The sequence below is a fragment of the Silurus meridionalis genome, chromosome 4 (genome assembly GCF_014805685.1).
Source record: "Silurus meridionalis isolate SWU-2019-XX chromosome 4, ASM1480568v1, whole genome shotgun sequence".
NCBI lineage: Eukaryota > Metazoa > Chordata > Actinopteri > Siluriformes > Siluridae > Silurus > Silurus meridionalis.
In genome coordinates this window covers 17,632,234-17,653,653 of record NC_060887.1, presented here as the reverse complement: position 1 = coordinate 17,653,653, position 21,420 = coordinate 17,632,234, and the positions used below count along the sequence as shown (strand labels likewise).

Below are 21,420 nucleotides of genomic sequence, written 5' to 3'. Positions count from 1 at the left end.
GGGGAGAACTCGGGCCCCGGTTACAATGGCTGTTCTCCCGTGTGGGCTGAAGTGACAAGTCGCTGTGCGGTGCTGGACAACGCGGCTGAAGTTTCTGGTGTAACGGAACGCGTTGCAGCGCTGCATCGTGCTTTCTGTTCACCTACAGAGCGGCGGGTTTTGAGTAAACGGTGCCTGTTGGATCTGTATGTAGAAGTCAACAATGTGTAACAGGTTTCTGAGCTTTTGTGTGTGTGTGATCAGGTTTAGAAGTTCTCCTGAGCGCTTTTTCTCTTTCTCTCTGGCTTGGTGCGCGTCTCGACTCCGTCTGTAAAACACTTGCTGTGCAGCACCGGAGTTCGCGTTTAGGGCTGCGCGCACGCCTGTGTGTGTGTGTGTGTGTGAGTGAGAGGAAGAGGACTTCAGGTTCCTGTGGGCATCTGACAGTACTGAAGTGTGGTCCGACGAGAGACCGGCGCACGGTTTTCGTACCCCGTTATCGTTAGTTTCATGTCCCATGGAGCTCAAGCGCCTCTGCTGCACTGCACACGTCCTGAACGAACGGAGGAACCGGAACGCATTCTGTTCCCAAATAACACTTAGGGTGCTTTATCAATTGTATTTCAAAGCACTGGTGTCATTTCTATTTGTCCATTACAAAAAAAATAATAATAATCCCTGCTATGCCTCAGGGCATTACGTCATTCTGCAGGCCGGTCGGAGTATTTGATTAAGCAGTAAGATGGTGAAGGATTCAGGAGACTTGTGCTGAGCAAGCATTAAAACCTTCAGGCAGAAACCATGCTGTAATCCATACACACACTGTCTGTACAATAACTAGTGGCATTGGGGGGTACTAGATTAAATATTTCAGCTATTTTTTTATAACCTTTAAGAACAATATAATAATAATAATAATAATAATAATAGCATTGTTACTACTTGTTCTACAGCTACCATTACCACTACCATAAACCTGGATCTATAGCCTAAATATAAATGTTTGTTAATACAATAATAAACGCATGTAATACAACAACAATAATAAAAAGTATCAATAACACTATTACTGCAACAACTTCTACTACTACTACAACTAATAATAACAAAATAATTTCTTTTTTTTTTTGCATTAGTCTTAAACCTTTATTATTTATCCTAAAGCATTCTATTTACTAATTATTATTACTGACTATGAATTAATCAAACCCTTTGGACAGTAACTATAATACCATGTACTGTAGTTCTGAATGCAAGAAAGGTTAGTCCCGTCTTGCCGATAGATCCTGCGAGTCTAAGTGACTAACGTGTCATTTAAGAAGCATCAGGTTAGTGTATAATTTTCTTACTTACTCTAAATCTTTTTATAGAATCACATTGAACATTCTTTTAAAAATTGTCAAAATTGATTGAGTAAACATTTTTTGGAAAAGTTGAATGATTTGACTGGGCACATGCTTTTTTTTCAAACATGAATTTCTCTGACTTTATATTTGTATTTAAATATATATTCAGATAATATTTAAATCTATCATGTTTGTGAAATACAGTGTTTATGCTGATTCCTTTTTTAGGTTGGGATCAGTTTTGTGCCAGTAAGTTCACCAGCAATAAAGTTTGTTAACACGCAAATCAAAACATAATGTAATTTTTTCAGTTTTTGAGATCATCTTCGAAACTCTCTGTAGGAAAGAGCAGAATTAAATTTTAAAAATAAAAACACGCCCGTTCATATCTCTTCTTTATGGAGGTGTTAAACTGGAAATGTGACTATGTTTAGTAATAGAATTTTGACATCCTTCAGCGCTATCGGTGCAGCGGAAGGCGACTCTCACACATTCTTTTATCGAGCTTTTTCACTTTGTTTTCATGCAGACATGTTTATATTTAACTCTCACAATTATTGAATTTGCTAAACAAATATTTGTATAGATAGGAAACATTTGCACAATACTTTAGACTCTGTGTTGACTTAAGATATGAAATAAAGTGTCAGTTCTCAGTAGTTGTCTTAGTTTAAATTTGAGGAGGTAAAACGATTGGCACTGATTGAAGGTGGCTGATGTGGGGCCCCTATATCTGTTCATTATGAAGGCTTCTTGACAATAAGTGCATTGCCTATGTGAGCCTTATTCCTTGCCCCCGGGCTTGCACTGATCCAACCTTGAACTTGTGCTGTCAAAGGCCCAGAGAGCCGTGTGTGTGTGTGTGTGTGTGTGTGTGTGTGTGTGTGTGTGTGTGTGTGTGTTCTTTAAGGGGGGGGCGGTTGAATTGCAGTGCAAGTTTGTGCATGCTGCAACCTACGCTCACCTCCTCCCTCTTCATACTGTTTGAATTCTCTCTTGAACCTGAATTTTAGCTTGAACCCTGAGAGCAAAAGTTCCTCATGAAACTGTACTCCGCTTTCGCTAAACCTCATGTGCTCCCACATCGGGACCCACTTACTGTGAAACGTAACCAAATTTCCTCTGCTAAATGAAAACATATCAGCAAAAGCAAAGTCAATTGCCCCCTTTGCCCCCGAATGGCATAGGCAGATCTCCAACAGTCTGATATTATAGGCAGCCCCATGTCAGCGGGTGGGGTCAGATACTTTTGCTGTCTAAAAGATGTAACAAAAAAAGGGAAGTAAGCTTCTTCATTCCGGAGGTCATAACAATCCACCAAGCACAGAGTTATACGTCAGCCTGAGCTGCCGTGATGACAGGTTTCTGAGTGTACGTGAGACATGTTGAAAGTGTAGTTTAACTCATGCATGAGCGTGTATGTGCCGTGGAGCAGCCCTGTGTTGGGGATCAATCAGTTTCGAATTGTATGCCGTGCGTTTTGTAACCCTGCTGTGATACACCGCACCAAAATAACTAACTTCTTCTCCTTAAAGCCCCCTCTGAGAGGTTTAATCCTTATGTGCACATCAGAAAAGTTTTATCAATGTTTCAAAATAACCTTGTGTGCTTATGATATAGAAGGACCTGTGATTTCTGGCTAGAATTTGGCAACAACCTTATGATTATTCTCCGATGTATTAAACTGATGAGCTGCTGGCCAATTAAATTACAACATAACCAAGCAAGCCGGTTCTGGTTCCTGACCGATTTTGGATATGCAGTTTCAAACATGCAAGCTGCTTTCTATGATAATAACATTTAGAATAAATACCATGTTAAAGACAGAATAAAGACATTATGATAAAGACAGAAATAACATGCACAAGAGGTAAAATTTAAAACAGATAATGGATAAGAGTAATGAGAGAAAAGAGAGACAGATTAGAGGCAGACAGAGACCCAGAGAGACTGCACATTTCTAATGTTGGTTCTCCTCAATCTGTATGAAGACCAGAGCATGTATCCCATAAGGCCATGGGGCGTGTGTTTGGGGCCTGGCTGGAGGGGTTCTGCCTGTCGGCCCGTCAGTAAGGAAAAACTGCTCTGGCTAACATAATGCCAAAATTGAATGTTTTGACTGCATGAGAGGAAACAGTTGGCGAGACCCATCAGGGAAAAAAAATCACATGCAAATTGTGTATGAAAGCGTTCATGCAGTAAAAAGTTGTGTGTCCCCAGAGAGACCTAACCTGAAGAGCTCTGAAGAGAGCTCTATGTGCCTCCTTTTTCATGTTTTTCGAACTCCTAACATGTTTATTTTCCACGTATTTGGAAAGGGAATGTTTGTTAGCTGTCTAACCAGCGTGTCAATACCTATTCTGGCCATGACCGTTAGTCTGGTTTTACTATTGTGTATGGAGGATTCGGCTCAGACTGTCATGCACTATTAAGACAGTCACTCATTAGGTTCTTCTAGACTGTGGTGCTGTTACTGAAATGAGGCATGAGAGAGAACAGTGTTGAATGCCTGAACTGCAACATGAATAAACTGTGAAAACGTGAATAAAAACCAAACATTGTGTAAAAATGGTTCTGTGCAGAATTTTGTTACAGCATTAAAAAAGATCCCCAGTACTTCCTCGATTGTACCCCCATCGTGGAATTATCCTCTGGGTCTAATCATAGATATGTGGTCACCGAGTTGCGCAAGACCCCTGATATGCTAAGAAGGCCAGGCGATTTGAGTTACACACTGAGTCCTTCCAATTTCATCATCTCTGGAAATAGAAGTATCCTCTTCCCCCATGAGGTACACATGTTGATCCACCTATTTTGCAGCTTAAATACAGTACAGTATATGGCTGCGTATCTGTAAGAGAAGTGTGCGCAAACAAACTTCCATTAACGCCGGAGAGCTTTTGTTTACACACCGCATGTGGGAAACAGAATCACTGACATGCCATTCCATTGTCAGACTGTCATCAGAGGTATTTAGTAGAATCATGGCGCTGAAGAAAAGCTCTCATGAGAGAAAGGGTGCAAAAGCGGTAGACATAAATAGAGAATGAGATAGAGAGGAGAGAGAATGCACATCATTGATGGGTTGGAATTGTTAAGCACTTGTAAGATGACCAATAGAAATGGTTGAGAGTTTTGCCATTGTTTTGTTAAATATTATTTACTGTACGTGCCAGTCTATTAATGATTCTCCTGTCTGTTTGATAGTCACGCTCATTATCACTCGAATGAATAGAGCCTCTAGTATTTACCATTATTAGTAGTCAGTTGTCAAACTGACCTCATCCTGCTACTAAAAGCATGACTGCGAGGACAGCAGAGGTGAGGGGTCAGGATAACGGCGTGTGAGTGTGAGTTTGTTGATACCCAGCCCTTGTTGCTGTTGCTATCTGGGTACCAGGTTGCGTTCTGGGTAGCTGGTGGATAATTTACACACTTGTGCTGTGGTCAGCGCCAGCACCATGGAGACACAGAGGCAGGGTGACACCTCATGCCAGTAAACCGTGCTCTTGATCCTTCCTCCTTCATTTATCTCTACCTCAACATGACCTTAACCTCAGCAAAGCATGCTGGCACAGTCAACTGAATACTTACCTCTGAGATTCTGGTTTCCCTGCAAGGTAGCGGCACAGCTTTCGCCGGCACATGATACGAACAAAATGCTACCCAGAGCCAAGGCACTGATTTCTTTCTATGTGCTTGTTTTTTTAGGTTTATGAGAAGCTGGAGTGAGAGATGAACTCCGAGCAGGAACGGCCGTACGTTTGCAGTGCTCGGGCTGCTCTCAGGTAAGTCGGACTACACAATGGCGGAGATGAACACATCGGTAACTTGATAGAGGCTCGCTCAAAGAGAAACACTGCTGCACAGAAAACAGTGAAATGCTACCCTGCTAAAAAAACTGTTTCCCTTGGGCCTTTTTAACATATGAAGCCTCTGTATTTCCTTAGATGTCTGGGTCACTATTTCTTGGCGTGTTGATAAAAAGGAACCCAGTGGCAGATCGTAGTTTATGTTTCTTGTGCAGTACATTTTATACATGTAATAATTTGTATAAAAAGCGTATACAATTATGAATTTATTAATTAATTATTATAAAGATGTTTATAGTTGTGGGCTATAGGCTACATGGTTTAACAAGTAGCCTGTGGATTGCTGATGTTTAAAGATTGCATGAAATGTTTTTTAAAGTTGCAGATCAGTTGTGAATATCGGAGATGTATGTGTCCAAAAGCCACATTCTCATGCTATAAATGATAGTGTCCGATAAGAGCAAAGAGGAAATAACTAGCGTTCAGTATTTGAGAATAGATTGTTGCACCGTGACCTATTATAGTCCCTGCATCTGATCACACATCACACATGAGTCTCCCTGAATTGCGACGATTGTTTTGAATACAATTTGAAAGTGTCCATGCCATTTCAGGATATTACAACGCCTTCTGCCAAAACTATAAAAGAAAAGCAAAACCACCGTCTGTTTTTAGCCATGACTTAAACCACAAGTGATTTGAGACTGACTTGTTTCTGTGTCTAACAGCGTTTCCCCACAGAAGACCATCTAATGATTCACCGCCACAAGCATGAGATGACCCTCAAATTTCCACCCATCAAAAGTGATAACATGCTATCAGGTGAGTCACACACAAGCACATATACTTATACTTTTGGTTATTATTAATAATTAGTATTTGGTTAGTTACAATCTAATTAGTAAGATACTATTTTCACTCTTTTCTATTAAACACAATCTGCCACATTTTGTGTAGAATTTAAGGGAACCATAAACATGTCACAGCAATAGAATCATTCGGTTCTTCATAATATATGAATTCTACTGTAAATGTAAATGAAAAACCACACACACACACACACACACACACACACACACACACACACACACACACACACACACACACACACACACACACACATAAAAATACACACATAAAAAATACACACTCTTAAACATACCTTCAAATCCTGCCACATGGGCCATCTGACACTTCATTTTGACCCCTATATTTGATTAGCAAGCATTAGATGTGTGTACATTAAGTTTAAAACACATACCTATGTGTTTAAAATAATATTTTTGCTGCCCTCTAACTCCTCTAATCCCTCCTATCACTTGCATGTTTAAAGCCCCATATTAGTTAGAGTGCAAAACCAAACTGCAAAAAAACACAGGCACCATGATGTCACATAAACATTAAGGTGCTTCAGGAATGCAAACACTTGAAACATTAAATGGTTCCTGTCGGTTACTTCAGATGACGTTTGAAATGTTAAAAATTCATAAAAAGAGTTTCAGGCTGAAATGTTTAAATTCCGTAAGGAAAACCAAGTAATGGCTAGTGGGTGTGTGAGTGTGTACATGTGTGAGTGTGTACATGTGTGTGAGTGTGTACATGTGTGTGAGTGTGTACATGTGTGTGTGTAAGTGTGTACAAATGTTTGAGCTCCGCACCTCTCCAGCAGTGCTGTGATTCACTCTTCTTCATTATTTACCCTTATCAGAGGAGCAGATCAGGTTTCAGTTCCAAGCAGCCTTGAAGCTTTAGGTTTCTCATTAGATGTGCATTTTTTACATTCAGTCCCTTCATCTCTTTGATTCTCTCACTTACTTTGCAAATTAGTCACTCACTCACTTGCTCACTAACTCACTCACTCCCTCACTCCCTCTCTCACTCCTCCCTCCTCCCTCACTCCCTCACTCACTCCCTCACTCCCTCACTCACCACTCACTCACCCTCCCTCCTCCCTCCCTTCCTCCCTCACTCACTCACTCTTACTCACTCACTCACTTACTCACTCCTCCTCCCTCACTCACTCACTCACTCACTCACTCACTCCCTCACTCCCTCACCCACTCACTCACCACTCACTCACTCACTCACTTACTTCCTCACTCACTCACTCCTCCCTCACTCCCTTACCCACTCACTCACTCACTCACTCACCACTCACTCACTCACCCTCCCTCCCTCCTCACTCACTCACTCACTCACTCACCACCACTCACTTACTCACTTACTCCCTCACTCACTCACTCACTCCCTCACTCACTCACTCCTCCCTCCTCCTCCTCCCTCCTCCTCCCTCCTCCTCACTCACTCACTCACTCACTCACTCACCACTCACTCACCTCACTCACTCACTCACTCACTCACCACCACTCACCACCACTCACTCCCTCCTCCTCACTCAATCACTCACTCCCTCCTCCTCCCTCACTCACTCACTCACTCACCACTCACTCCCTCACTCCCTCACCCACTCACTCACTCACTAACTCACTCACTTACTTCCTCACTCACTCACTCACCCCTCACTCCCTCACCCACTCACTCACTCACCACTCACCACCACCACTCACTCACTCCATTCCTCCCTCACTCACTCACCACTCACCACCACCACCACTCACTTACTCACTTACTCCCTCACTCACTCACTCACTCCCTCACTCACTCACTTACTCCTCCTCCTCCTCCTCCTCCCTCCTCCTCCCTCCTCACTCACTCACTCACTCACCACTCACTCACTCCCTCACTCACCACTCACTCACTCACTCACTCACTCACTCACCCTCCCTCCTCCTCCTCACTCAATCACTCACTCCTCCCTCCTCCTCCCTCACTCACTCACTCACTCACTCACTCACTAACTCACTCACTCACCCCTCACTCACTCACTCACTCCTCCTCCCTCCTCCCTCCTCACTCACTCACTCACTCACTCCCTCACTCACTCCCTCACTCACTCACTTTTTCACTCACACAGCATACTCAAATGGCCACTCATTTACTCCCTTATTCACCCTGACTCATTCATTTGCTCCTTCACTCTATCACACACTCTGTATATCACTCTATATATCATACACACATAATATTCATTGTCATATATTCACCCATCCTTTTGCACACTCTATCACACTTTATTACATTCAAGCTCATATTTTACTTCTCTCTCTCTCTCTCTCTCTCTCTCTCTCTCTCTCACACACACACACACACACACACACACACACACACACACACACACACACACACACACACACATTCTCACTCTCTTTTTCAGACACACATACACACACAACCACATACTCAGGGACAAATAAACAACCCAAATGGTAACTATACACTTCATTAAGCTTGTAAAAAATGCACTTTCTAGCCACATTTGAAGTCACACCATTTATAATCATATACTTTATCTAACCCACAATGTAAATTGCAGTCTTGCTCCGTAACCTAACGGTTAACTACAAGCTTAATGCACACTTAAGTTTTGATAGGATGTTTAATTCCAAGATCCCTGCTAACTCTGTAGGCCAGAACACACAAAAAAGAGTTTACACGTGGATTCTGACACTTCCTTCATCATTCTGAAAACATTTCGGCATATTTGAGTAAGGAAGTTGGTGACAGGTAAATTAATCCGCAGCGTCGTTATACAAAACTAATGGTGCTGACCACTTCAATGTTTACAGACTATATGTACTGTTCATGAGACGCTACAGGGGGGTTGGTATTTCTTCTAAAAATGTGGCTGACTGAGATTTTAATGGGTGAACTCTTGTTTTTGCTTTGTCTGCAGACCAGACGCCAACCCCAACACGCTTCCTGAAGAACTGTGAGGAGGTTGGACTGTTCAGTGATCTGGACTGCTCCATGGAGCAGGACTTCCAAGCCCAAGAGGAGGAGGACAATAAACAGGTGAGAGAATGAGGCCTGTGGTGCAGCTGCAGTGTGAAGCTCATCCTACATAAAACACACTAGTGGTTTCACTTCTATAGCTTAAAAACAGTTTTGCTTCAAAAGTAAACACAGACGCAGCCACAAACAGACACCCACAAAAACACACAGCTTGTGAAAACTAGATCAATAGCATGTGTCTGAATCTGCAAAGTTTCTTTTCCCCATCTAAATAAAATTTAGCATGGCATCTAAACTACATACATCCTTTTTGAGCCAGCAATATTTCCTGCGCCTCAGACAGTGTGAAGTGATTAATGCGATGTCTGTAAAATAATCACACAGTTGTGGTCAGCCGTTGTGTCTACCTCACGCTGTTACGCTTGTGAGAATGCTAATTCCTACAACTGACCCCAGTGTGGATTTCATAACCTAAACACAGCACCACAACAAGGCCAACTACTAGACTAGCCTGAGCTGATGGCTAGACTGTTTGCAGGACAGCTGATGTCTGGGACATGTAAAAAGTGTACCTGTGGAGTTGAGATGCAAAGTCAGCAGTCTTAGCAAAATCCTGCTGAGCGCAGTAAAGAAGCTATAAAGATATAAAGATATAGGTTAAAAGCTAAGACTTGAGAATATATAATACTTGACATGAGAAGCAGCTCAGAGATTGCCCAGGGACATGAAGGGGAATTCTGTTCTGGTTCCTAAAACATCTAAGCAAAGATAATTTCAATAGAGCATATGCTTCTCTGGAAACAGTTTTTTTCCCCTGAAAAAGCAGGAAGATTCGTTTCTAAGAAACAAGGGGGGAAAAAACAGAAATTCTAGATGTATTCTGGATTTATATCTGTGTTATTAAGACATGTTTTTTTCCCCCCCTGTGAAGTACAGTTTAGTGCATTATCATACACTTTAATACAAAGACAGAATTTTAAAACTAGATTGTTTTAATTAAATGCTTAGTTTCCGATCAGCCTTTTAGGTTTCAGGTTTTGTTTTAGATTCTGTTTTGGTGATGAGGTTTGACAAAGACCACCCTGTGCTAGCTAACTTCCTCATCACTATAACTGTGAGAAAACCTCAAACAACATCACATTAGATTGGGAAATGTATGGGCATTCTACCTATTTAGTTTTATAATAATAATAATAATAATAATAATAATAATAATAATAACAATATCATAAATCAAGTGTTATTTAATTTGATAGGCAATAAAAAAAATTCTAAATTAAAAAGTGTTGTAAGAACATTTAGTGTAATTATTCCTAGCAGTCAGAATGAAAGGGTTATTAAAAAAAGGCAACATTCTAGGAACAGTGCAGTACTAATATAAAATTTTCAAAGGCAATTTTATTTTAAGTTTTGCTGAACTAATAAAGTGTCAGTAAGTGAGCTGGTGGCCAATAAATTAAATTAAATAGACACATGATTCAAAAGAAAATAATAGTTATTGTATTTATTTATATATCATATAATTATTTATTTATTGTGTATTATGACTTGTTTCTGTGCATTTTACTTTAATTTGAATGAAAGCTATTTTTGGGACAATTTCTATTGCATTCTAAATACTATACACTTATATATATATATTTTGCACCCAGTACAGTATATCATGGTTAAATAAAGTGAAAAATAGTTTCCATTGAAAACCTGTTTGACATCAAGAGGAAGGAAGAGAGAAGTCTTACCCAAGAACCTGCTCCACAAACCACAATGTAGTTAAACAATGTTGTAGAATACAGAACAGGAATCACCAAATGACTGATATAAATTCCACTAAATTAGTAAAGTTCTCCATTCCCTCTTTTAATGTTCCATTAACTCATATAATAACATGCTTCAAACACCCTGCAAAAGTCACAACTTGTCATAGTCTATAAACTGGACAAGAAAACAGACTTGGTGTTTTAGTACTTTTTTTTTCTGGTTGCAAGGTCTGATTACACAGATACCACTTTAGTGTATAATACATGTCAATTCATTACTAATAAGCATAAAAAGTAAATAATAAGCATAATAAGGTAATATCATTGTAATATATGGGAACGCTGACTTGATATTTAATGTTCTCATATTTTTTATATTATGGGTGTTTCCTACTTCTCCATAAGAACTACTGTTTCTGGAAATGACTGTAACATTTTAATAGTTCTCTTGATTCTCTCTCTCAATGCAAGTCATATAAAAAGATAAAATCTCCCAAATGACTAGTTTTAAGTGTTCAACACAGAGCTGTACTTCATTAATTTCAAAATAAAATAAAGTTTCATTGTAACTCTAAATGCCTGACAGGATTTGGGTTTTAAAGGAGACTTTAGCAAAAATGATATAAACTGGATATTTAATTAAGTTTCATGTGAGTATTTCTCACACCTGGCAAAATATTTTCACTTTACCTTCACATTTCTAGAAAATGAATGTACTGTATGTATTATAGCGTTCTTGTTTAGTTACTTCCTCAATAATTTGTTAAGAGCACAAAAGGCAGATAACTGTTTGCACATGTTATATGCATAATTATTATATGTAAATGAATGTAAGCAGCCTCCATTACTGAAAAAAAAAATTGTACTGCATTCAGTTCAGTATTTAACTGATCATTATTTAATTCATAGGCACAGTTTTAAAGCAAATGCATAGTTTGTACCATAAAAAAAATAGAATTTTGTATTTTCAGGGCATCTTCAAGATGACTAATCTCTTGTTTTTGCGTTAATATCACATTAAATGTATTCTGATGTTCTTAATATATTGAGTACATTCAAATTGATGAAGTAATGCCCATTGGCACATACCGTAATTTTGCTAATTTTAATATTTGATTTCTGGAAAGAAAAATTATCTTCCATTAGCATATGGAAATGTATTTTTTGAAATAGTAGTTTCTTGGTTAAATAATCCTCTATTAGGTATACTGAAATGTTTTATTAAAAAATACAAAACATTTGACTAGATTTTAAAGCTGTGATCGGTACATTAATGGACAATTTGCCTCTTCTCTCTTTAGAATATCGCTCTTCATGCACAACCAGGCCTGACCCAGCACCAGCAACCTCACAGCCGAATGACCAACCATGAAAACAGCATAGTGATACAACAAGCGTTACCATCACCACAGTCCAGCTCAGTCATCACACAGGCTCCTTCAACCAACAGACAGATCGGGTAAGTGAAAGACTTTCAGATTTCGTAGCATCCCAATGGCATTATACATGTTAGTGAAAGTCATGCAGAATGTCTTTCACTGTAAAAACATCCAGCATCAAAAATACTAATTATTTGCACTGTGTGAAATCATATTACCTTTTAAAAAACCACGACCAAAATTTAGAGAAGATGTATCTTCCTCCATTTAGAGGAAGTGATGTGTTTGTTGCTCATTCAAAAAATGTGTAATGATTGACAAACATACAAGTTCACTCTATTATACTGTACCATTCAAACTTCCTACATTGTAAACATAAGCACTACTATTAGTTACACAGAGGGAAGTTTGCTCTTTCACATGGCCTGGGGCATGTGTTGAATGAGTAGAGTTTACTTACAGGCTGTGTAGCTGCTTGGTTTTATTGTTTTTTTTTTAAGTGGAACAGAATTTTTTAATGTGGATATTTCGGCACTAATAGTTTAATAGCTCAGTGAATGTGTTACTTGTACATCCTCTTTGTTCAACAAACACAAATGGCTTTGTTAGGAGACATTTTTTTGATCTATGTACTGTGTATTTTCTAGCTGACTTAAATAAGCTCATTGGAAAAACCAAAAGGACACCAAAAAAAGTTGTGATGCAGCACTTGTATCTTTCATCTCTTTGACTCCTTGCTGTCTGTGGGTTTTTTTTCCAGTGATGGTAATTGTAGAGCATAGTGTGTGCATGAGTGTTGATGTGCAAGGTTGGGAAATACTATAGAGTAAGTAGGGTGTTTCTACTTTATACCTATATATTATTTTTAATGCAAACACTTTAATTTAATAGATGCACTCTAACACCACTATATTTCCAAAAACCCTTATTTTCGTTCCTTTCATTTTTATTTATATAGTAGATCTCTATCACGTTTGTTTCTTTACAAGACATGAACTGCATCTAATTTGGAAAAGCATGCTGAGGAAAGTTTTGCTAATTTCCTAGCGTTACCTGGCATTATTCAGCTAGGTTTCTTTTATTATTTTTTATTATTTATTCAACCATTTCTTTTGCTAATGCCAAGCAATACTATCATCGATTCTAGTAGGTTAAATAACAATAACAAATAAATCTATAAAGAAGAATTTTAGATATTACAATTCTAATGAATTCTTTAGCAAAATATATAGCATTAGTCATGCCTATACAGAGACCAAACTGGTTTCAGGCTCAAAATTGCACAGTTGCAATATACTGTTATTATTATTATTATTTATTTATTTTATGAATATATTTATTATAACTATTTAAAAAAAAATCAGCTTAATAAGGACATTTTGACTGGCTTTGAATTATCTACAGTTTCCACCAAAAATCGATATCTATACCCACATACATTTTCCAGTACTTTTTCCAACTGTAGTTGATGTATATAATTGAGGAATATATATATATATATATATATATATATATATATATATATATATATATATATATATATATATATATATATATGCATTGTGTATGCTGTGTTTGTGTAGCTTTGTCAATCGGCACTACATGTTTGAGGGCCCACAAAAAAGGGAAATCAGCACATTACACACATTCAAACACACACAGTTAACAGAAAATGTAAAGTTTGTAGAATAAAGCATTATTATATGTAGCTGTGCTGTTTCAGAGACATGCAGAATTTATCTAAAGGCACATTGTTCATTAAGGCACAAGTTTTTCTCCTTTAATTAGTCACCTGTTTATATCTTAAAAACAATATATTATCTATAAAATATAATATATTAATAATATATAAGTAATCTATTCAAACTACATTTTAAACATATTTAGGAGTTTTTAGCATTCTGTGTCACCAGTGGTGCATTGTATGTGTGTGTGTTTGCGTGTATGTGTGCGTGTGTGTGCATGTATGTGTGCGTGCGCGCGTGTGTGTGTGTGTGTGTGGGGCTCTATTTAGTTGCCCTGGCCCTTAAAGGCCCTGTGTGGTTTGGCCGGCTCGGGTGTGTCCCACACTTATGACATCAATAGCACTACTCTGGTGGGGATATTGACCATTTAGGGGTGACGCCCTTTTTGCGCAAGCACTCGCCACTTTTGATCCATCTTTCTCGCTCTCTTTTGCTTGCTCTGCGTCAGAATATACCCTGTCTGCGACATAATCATCACCTGAGTACACACATACACAGACCTAATGTTGTGCAGGAAAAGCGCAGTGTCATTTCGAGCTCAGTGCCTGTGGTTTGGTATTTCTGAAGGGGATTAACATGGCAAGATGTATCTGTCATGCCATGGAAGTAGGCAATCAGCGCTGCCACAGGTTCCGTTTCCCAGAGCCGACCTGATGGTCTGTAGCTTACATTACAGAACCAGAATTCTTTACCCTGTATATTAATCTCAGTTGGAACGTGTTTCTTGCTTAATAACAGTATTTTGCCTTGATTTATCTGCACTGCTTGTGGTTCTGTTCAAACACATGACCAATGACTGAGGCCTGTGCAGACCTGAACTGCACCCAATATGTACAACGTTTTCAATATTTTTTTAACCACTCAGTTAACTCAGCAAAGCTCCAGGATGTGCTCTGCATGTCAGGCATGCCCTTCATACTTACTACTCCCCTTACCACTTACCAATCACTGGCACACTCATGCACATACAAATACACACACTTTGGCGGAGGGTCAGTGTTACAGTTAATGAATGGTGCTTGTGCATCGCATGGTGTGACGCGTGAGGTCAAAGGAGAACACAATGTCTTCTCTATGTCAGTGGCGAGACAGCACGGGGGCAGATGCCTAGATGGGACAGCTTGTGAATATTGGATGGGAAGACTGTCAGTCAGGTTGACTGACAGGACGACAGTGGCTTTTGTTCAGCGGGATGGATGGAATTTCAGCCACAGGAGAGAGAGAGAGAGAGAGAGAGAGAGAGAGAGAGAGAGAGAGGCAGCGGCAGTAAGAATGTTGCTCATTCACTTGAAGTAGAGTACAGAACGTGGGCCAGACAATGGGTGTGTTTACTACAGCTTTGTCTTAATATCTAAAAGAGAAGAAGACTTCTCTATCATTATTATGGTCTGTCTTTACAACGGTTAGTGATTCTTAATCTTGTAAGCTTTTTATCTTTGCTAACAGCACATTCATGGCATCAGTGAAGTATCCATTTAGCTGACACATAGGCTACTGGAATAATTAAGGTTGTAATAAGGTTATTTTGTGCTTCGTAAATGAAAATTTGATGACCACTTCAGTTTGAGAACATCAGCTTGCGCAAGAAGTGAAGCTGGCTTACTAGCACACATGGAAATCTGTGCTCCAAAATGAAGTAGGTAGAAAAAAAAAGTCCCAGGGTTTAAGAGTTTAACATTTTACCAAATGTGCTGTTTGTATAAACTTATAAATGTTTTGAATTCATAAAAAAAAAAATTAAAAACAGAAATTATATAAAATATGCATAAAAGCAAATAAATAATAAACGAACAAAACAACAAAACACATTAAAGGGTAACAGAAAAAAAGGCAAAAAAGGGAGGCTTTAATTCTACAGAACACAAAAGGATCAAACGCCTACAGCATTCTTTAGCAGTCAAGCTATAAAAATAACTTGAGGGTTCTTCTCTCAATCAGACAAAAATAAATATATGAATGTCACCTCATTTATTTTGACCAACATGTAATTACCAAGAATTACTACATAAAGGATTCACTAATGAATGTGTTAATGAGGCTTATTAAATACACCATTTAAATAATAATTTTCCAAAAATATTCCTTAATAACTGACTTGCTTATAGGCTTAAGGGGTTTATTAAAATGCTATAGAAAAACAGTCCTCTGTATTGTTAACTGAAAATCAATCTGCATATTAAGCAATGCTTCATGCCTGGAAAAGATATTTATGCAAATAGATTTAAAAATAAATTCATCACCAGAGCACTATTCTGTTTACCTCATTCATCTAGGTGTACTTTACAAAAAAAAATAAAAAATTATGCATATTATGTTACATAATTTTTTTATTTGTCAGCCATCAAAATGTTGAAGAGCATGGACTGACTGCAAATATGAACCGTCATAATAATAGTCAACCCTGTAATTATTGGCAGCCCAGGTGAGGATGGAATAAAAATGCATTTGTGGTTTAATAACTTAACCGGAAATCAAATGCATTTCCATGTAGGAGCCAAACTGTAGCTAAATGTATGTACTGCATTAATGAAGTGGCAAAACAGGCTCAGGTGAGGGAATGAGATTAGTCAGGTCTAAACATGAAGAGGCTTGACTTGATTCTTTCCATCACATAAATTAACATTTACAAACTGAGCTTTGCGCTTTTCTTCAGAATTTATTCTGATGAACAGAACAACTGGTATCTCATGTATGGATCTCTGATAGCATTTTGTCTAGTTTTAATATTATTTTGTCTAGTTGGGTTGAGTCTCACTACAGCATCCTTAAACGAGTCCATGAGTAAGTAGCTGAAAAAGCCGGCCGTACAAGCCCTATTGTTGACAGGGGCTGCAGAGGTCAGTGGTTATACCCAAGCAGGCCGGCAATTGTCAGTGTGGAAATGTCCATCTCAGCTGGAAAACCCCAGCAAGGAAACCCCTTGGCACAGAAACGTTACTTTCTGTAACCAAAAGACCTGTTGGGCAGGAAGCAGGGGGTCAGTGAGTGCTGCTGTTCACAGGGGCTCCTCTTCCTTCTCAACTGCATTGTAACTTATGTTTCTCTGTAACACACTCTGTGACCCTTCGACAGTGCTGCTCTCGCTTATACTGCGCCTGTACCGTGCTGTACTGTGGCTTAATGAAGTGCTCAAAAAAAAGGCTCATAAAGCCAAAGCATTCATAAAGACTTGCAGAGACAACGTGTTTGCATAGACAGCAGGTGTACGCTAGCACTTCTGTTCATGATTAGTGAGACAGGAAAATAAGCGTCAGGATGTATTCCATCTAAAGCTCTAAATGTTTTGAATATTTTTCAAGCAAAGCCTGCCAAAAGAACATTTGAAGAATGTTTTCATCACATGCTGCTTTTGAAGTTGATTTTGTTATATTTTTCTATCAATAACTGTATCAATAACTGTACATATTGCTTTAATAAGTGACATCAGCTACATTCACCGCATAGTAAAAAAAAAAGTGGAAGAACAGTAGATAACAGCTATCTTTATAATAAGAGAGGTAGTGGGTGGTTTACAGGCTGGGCAACTGATCAGAAAGTTACAAGTTCATGGTTCACCACACTTAAAACTGACACACAGCAAGGCATTTAAACGTCACTTGTTCCTGGGATGATGTATCATCAGTGAGTATGCACACTTATATGTGAAGGAAATCACTATGGCTCATCTCTAGACAAATGATAAAAATTATTCTCAGGTTTTGATATTTTATTAATTACCTATTAACTATACACTTCACATAGTGTGCATTTTGCCTTATCATGCATATTATAGTAAGCTGATATTATTACAGAATTTACAGGAAGTAAATGGGCTCTGCATACTTCCTGTGCAGAGTAAATATATACGTAGCATCAATGAACCTTATTCTGTGTCTGTTCCATGGATTTTCAGACTGTGCATTATGAAAGAGCTAAAGGGCCTCTGTTAAATTAAAAGAGCAAAAAAAGAAAACCCTGTTGCTGCAACATGTTTAGTAAAGTGCTTTTGAGGCTTGGAATCAATTAAGTTTGGCTTTACTCAAACCGGTCTGCTGAGCCGAGAGGCCCACAGCTGCAAGCCCAAGGACCCCCATCCCCCCCACCTTCTCCCTGCAGTTTGCGTATGCTCCCCTGATATGTGCTGTCCCTGAACACAAAAGCCCTCTGATACACACCTTGAGAGAAAACAGCAAAAAACTCAAGAAGAAATTACAAAGGAAAGAGCACAACACATCGAATCTGGACATCATGGCTACCATTATTGCTCGCTGTTGGGAGATGGGGGACGTTGTACGATTGAAACGGCCTCTTTTTTCAAATTGGAACCATCTGTTCCTGAGTTGTGTCGGCGCTAAGCATGTTAGACACAGCTAGTCAACCGCGTGAGATAAAACACTGTACGAGTCCCTCTGTGTCTCTTATTGAGGGACATGAGGGTGATGCAGTGAATGGAGGCATGAACCAGCAACATGTGCAATGAGCAGGAGCTGTGGAAAAAGCCTAATAATGACTTCTAATAGACCGAACGTGTGATAAATCTTCCTGTCAGTTTGGGGTCTCAGATAACTCTTTTTTTTTTTTTTTGGATACAATTTATTAGGCACACGCTTAAATCATTAGCACATGGCATATCGGTAGCATAAGTAGTCACAAGACCATGGTAAACTTTGAGACCAGTTGTCGGCTACATGCTTATAATGAAGACAATTAGACATAAACCTTTTAACCCCACCCCCAATTTTAACAATGTACAACAAAGTTTGACAGCTGAGGCTTGATCTCGAAATTAATAAACATTTTTAACTACTTTCCTTGCCATTTATTCAGTAATCCAACTCACAAGGTTTGCGTTTATTACAAATAACACTGCAGTGTCAAACTTCACTTTCCTCGCAATTGAAGAAAGAAAAGTTTAAAACCTTAAACGTAGCATCTGATTCAGATTTTCACGGTGTTGCTCCTTCAACTTGACACCACCTTTAAAATATAATGAAAAGTAATTGTTTCAGTCTTTATATTTAGACTGTAAGCATCAGAGAGGTGCTGTACAGGCACTATTTATACTCAGAAATGCTTCAGAGAGCTTGTTGTCCTTAATTTTAAAAAAGTTTAGAAATGTCTATCATCACAAAACTGGTTTTATGTATTTTGTGTGTGAGTGTGTGTGTGTGTGTGTGTGTGTGTGTCTGTGTGTGCGTGTGTGTGCGTGTGTGTGCGTGTGTGTGTGTGTGCGTGTGTGTGTGTGTGTGTGTCTGTGTGTGCGTGTGTGCGTGTGTGCGTGTGTGCGTGTGTGTGTGTGTGTGTGCGTGCGCGGGTAGTAGATGGATGTGACTACAGCGCTGCATGCATGCTTGTTTTCACACCTCCAGAGAACAGAGGACATCCTGATGTAGTTTTGATGCACAGAAAGGAAGCTGAGTGCTTAAATAGTACATTACCATATCTGTACATGGCAGCTTGGTAAAAGAGAGTGATATATACACAGAGAGAGAGAGAGAGAGAGAGAGAGAGAGAGAGAGAGAGAGAGAGAGAGAGAGAGAGAGAGAGAGAGAGAGAGAGAGAGAGAGAGTGCATGATATAGTTTAAGAGAATAAGGAAAAGTTGCTTACTGCACTGGAGAGAAGGAAATGGGAAATGAATAACTATTGTGAATAGTTATATAAAATAGCATAGTTGAGTTTCATGCTTCTAGCTTGTCATCATCATTGTCTTTCATTGTATTTTTAATGCCTTCTGCTTTGGGGCCAAAGCATGCATGTCATAGATTTCTATGTTTAGATTTCATTTTGCTTGGTTAAAACTGTAAACTGTCATTGTAGGTATCCATCAGATTAAAAAAATCATGGCCTCATCGTTACATAATAATACAGTCATTAACGAATAAGAAATGCATGTGGAATCTTCAAATCATTTAAATATTGAATGGCATCTTCTAATTTTGTATTTAGACTTTTAAAGCAGGAAAGAGAATCAGTTATTGGGCTTATGACATATAAAAAGCAAGCATGATGTGGAGACAGAGACAGAAAGAGCAAAGAAAGCGAACGAGAGATGGCAGACAGGCAGGATGTACATCTGAGCTGAATTAGAGTGAGCTCATTGTGTACAGTGCAGGCTTTAATAGAGCATTTGGAGAGGAACGCCCAGGCCCTGTTCCTCTCATTCCTACACCGCTGTGTCATCCACAGCCCCAGGGCTGTCCGCCTGCCATGACAAAGAGTAGGGAAGAGAGGAAGTATGGGATCAAGAGTGGATTGTTGGGACGAATGGTCCTCAGGTTAAAGAAAATGTGGAAGAGGATGGGGAAAGATGAAGACCTTAAAGGCTAAGAGGATGATAAAAAAAGCAGCTGGAGGAAGTGAAACTGAGAAAAAAGAGAGAGAAAAGGAGTCTGATCAGGTGGAGCAGGGTGAATAGGGGAAGCGCCCAAAAAAACAAGTGAACACAGCATTGAAGCCAAAGTGGATGGAAGAAATAAAGCAGGATTTTATTGGAATGTGAAGATGGGCCACAAGGTGTCAGATATTCTTGCATAACTTGTGATAAAATGCATACACTTGCAGCTCTAGAGGCTTATGGGTTGACATTAAGAGTAAGCCTGCAGATGTGGTTGGGGTTGAGAAGAGAACACAGCCCTGTTTTGGAAGTGTCATGCTGATGGAACTGAGAAACAGGTTATGATAAATGCAGGAGTGTTCTTGAACATAGCAAAGCTCTGCACATGACATTTTATCCAAACCAATGGACTGCATCAGCAGAGCTGTCACCTGGGTCTGCCTCTGTTTGATTGGCTCTGTCTACATCCAGCAACTGGTGGGTGGGACTAAATCCATGTGACGAGTGAAGCTCTCAGGGTGATATATGGGCAGCAGGTTCTACTGACAGGTGTAGGCGGGACTCATGAGCCAGTTTCAGTCACATGGGGAAGAAGCTGGTCCTGTGCCAGTTCTTTTTTTTCTCTCCAGACCAGTTCCACCCCATGTGCTGAGGGAAATGCTGGCACATGATTATAGGTTTGTTATACACTACAGGAATTGTAGGATGCTGATTCGCCCTGAGGATGTCCCAGGATAAATCTCACACTCTCATAGATAGCACGTGGTTTATTGTGCCTGCTGTTGCATTTCTTCCACACCTGGATAATTCATATAATTCCACATCTTGAGTTATTTAATTCAGGTCCTTCAGCAATGGGACAAGGACATGCCAAGATTGCTGTCCCTCCTCCATGTGGTAATTGTCTCACAAGCCATTAGGGCTTGATTTATTTGATTGCATTCTTAAACCTCCCCTTCTTCCCTGCACTAGCTGTCCCAAGCACTGTGGCACTCTCTTAAGCTATACGCCCCTTTGTATCTAAACCCCCCCTTTCCTCTCTCCCTCTCCCTCTCTTTCTCCTTCTCTCTCTCTCTCTCTCTCTCTCTCTCTCTCTCTCTCTCTCTCTCTCTCTCTTTCTCTCTCTCGCTTTCTCTCTCTTTTCGTGATTAAAGTGGTAAATCAGGAGCAGGTCTTGTGCTGTATTTACTCAGAGCGCCAGGCAGCTGCAAGCTGTTTGGACTCTCTCTGTTTCT

General features: G+C 39.4%; 1 protein-coding gene across 1 annotated transcript in view; it reads left to right on the top strand.

The window, feature by feature from the left end:
* The first annotated feature begins 5,042 nt into the window (after positions 1–5,042).
* creb5b (cAMP responsive element binding protein 5b) overlaps positions 5,043–21,420 on the top strand; it is a 51,217-nt gene continuing 34,839 nt past the window's right edge. The window contains 5 exon segments of the mRNA XM_046848103.1: positions 5,043–5,097; positions 5,100–5,113; positions 5,866–5,959; positions 8,931–9,049; positions 12,048–12,205. Coding sequence (XP_046704059.1) covers positions 5,061–5,097; positions 5,100–5,113; positions 5,866–5,959; positions 8,931–9,049; positions 12,048–12,205 — 422 coding nt within the window. The 5' untranslated portion in view covers positions 5,043–5,060.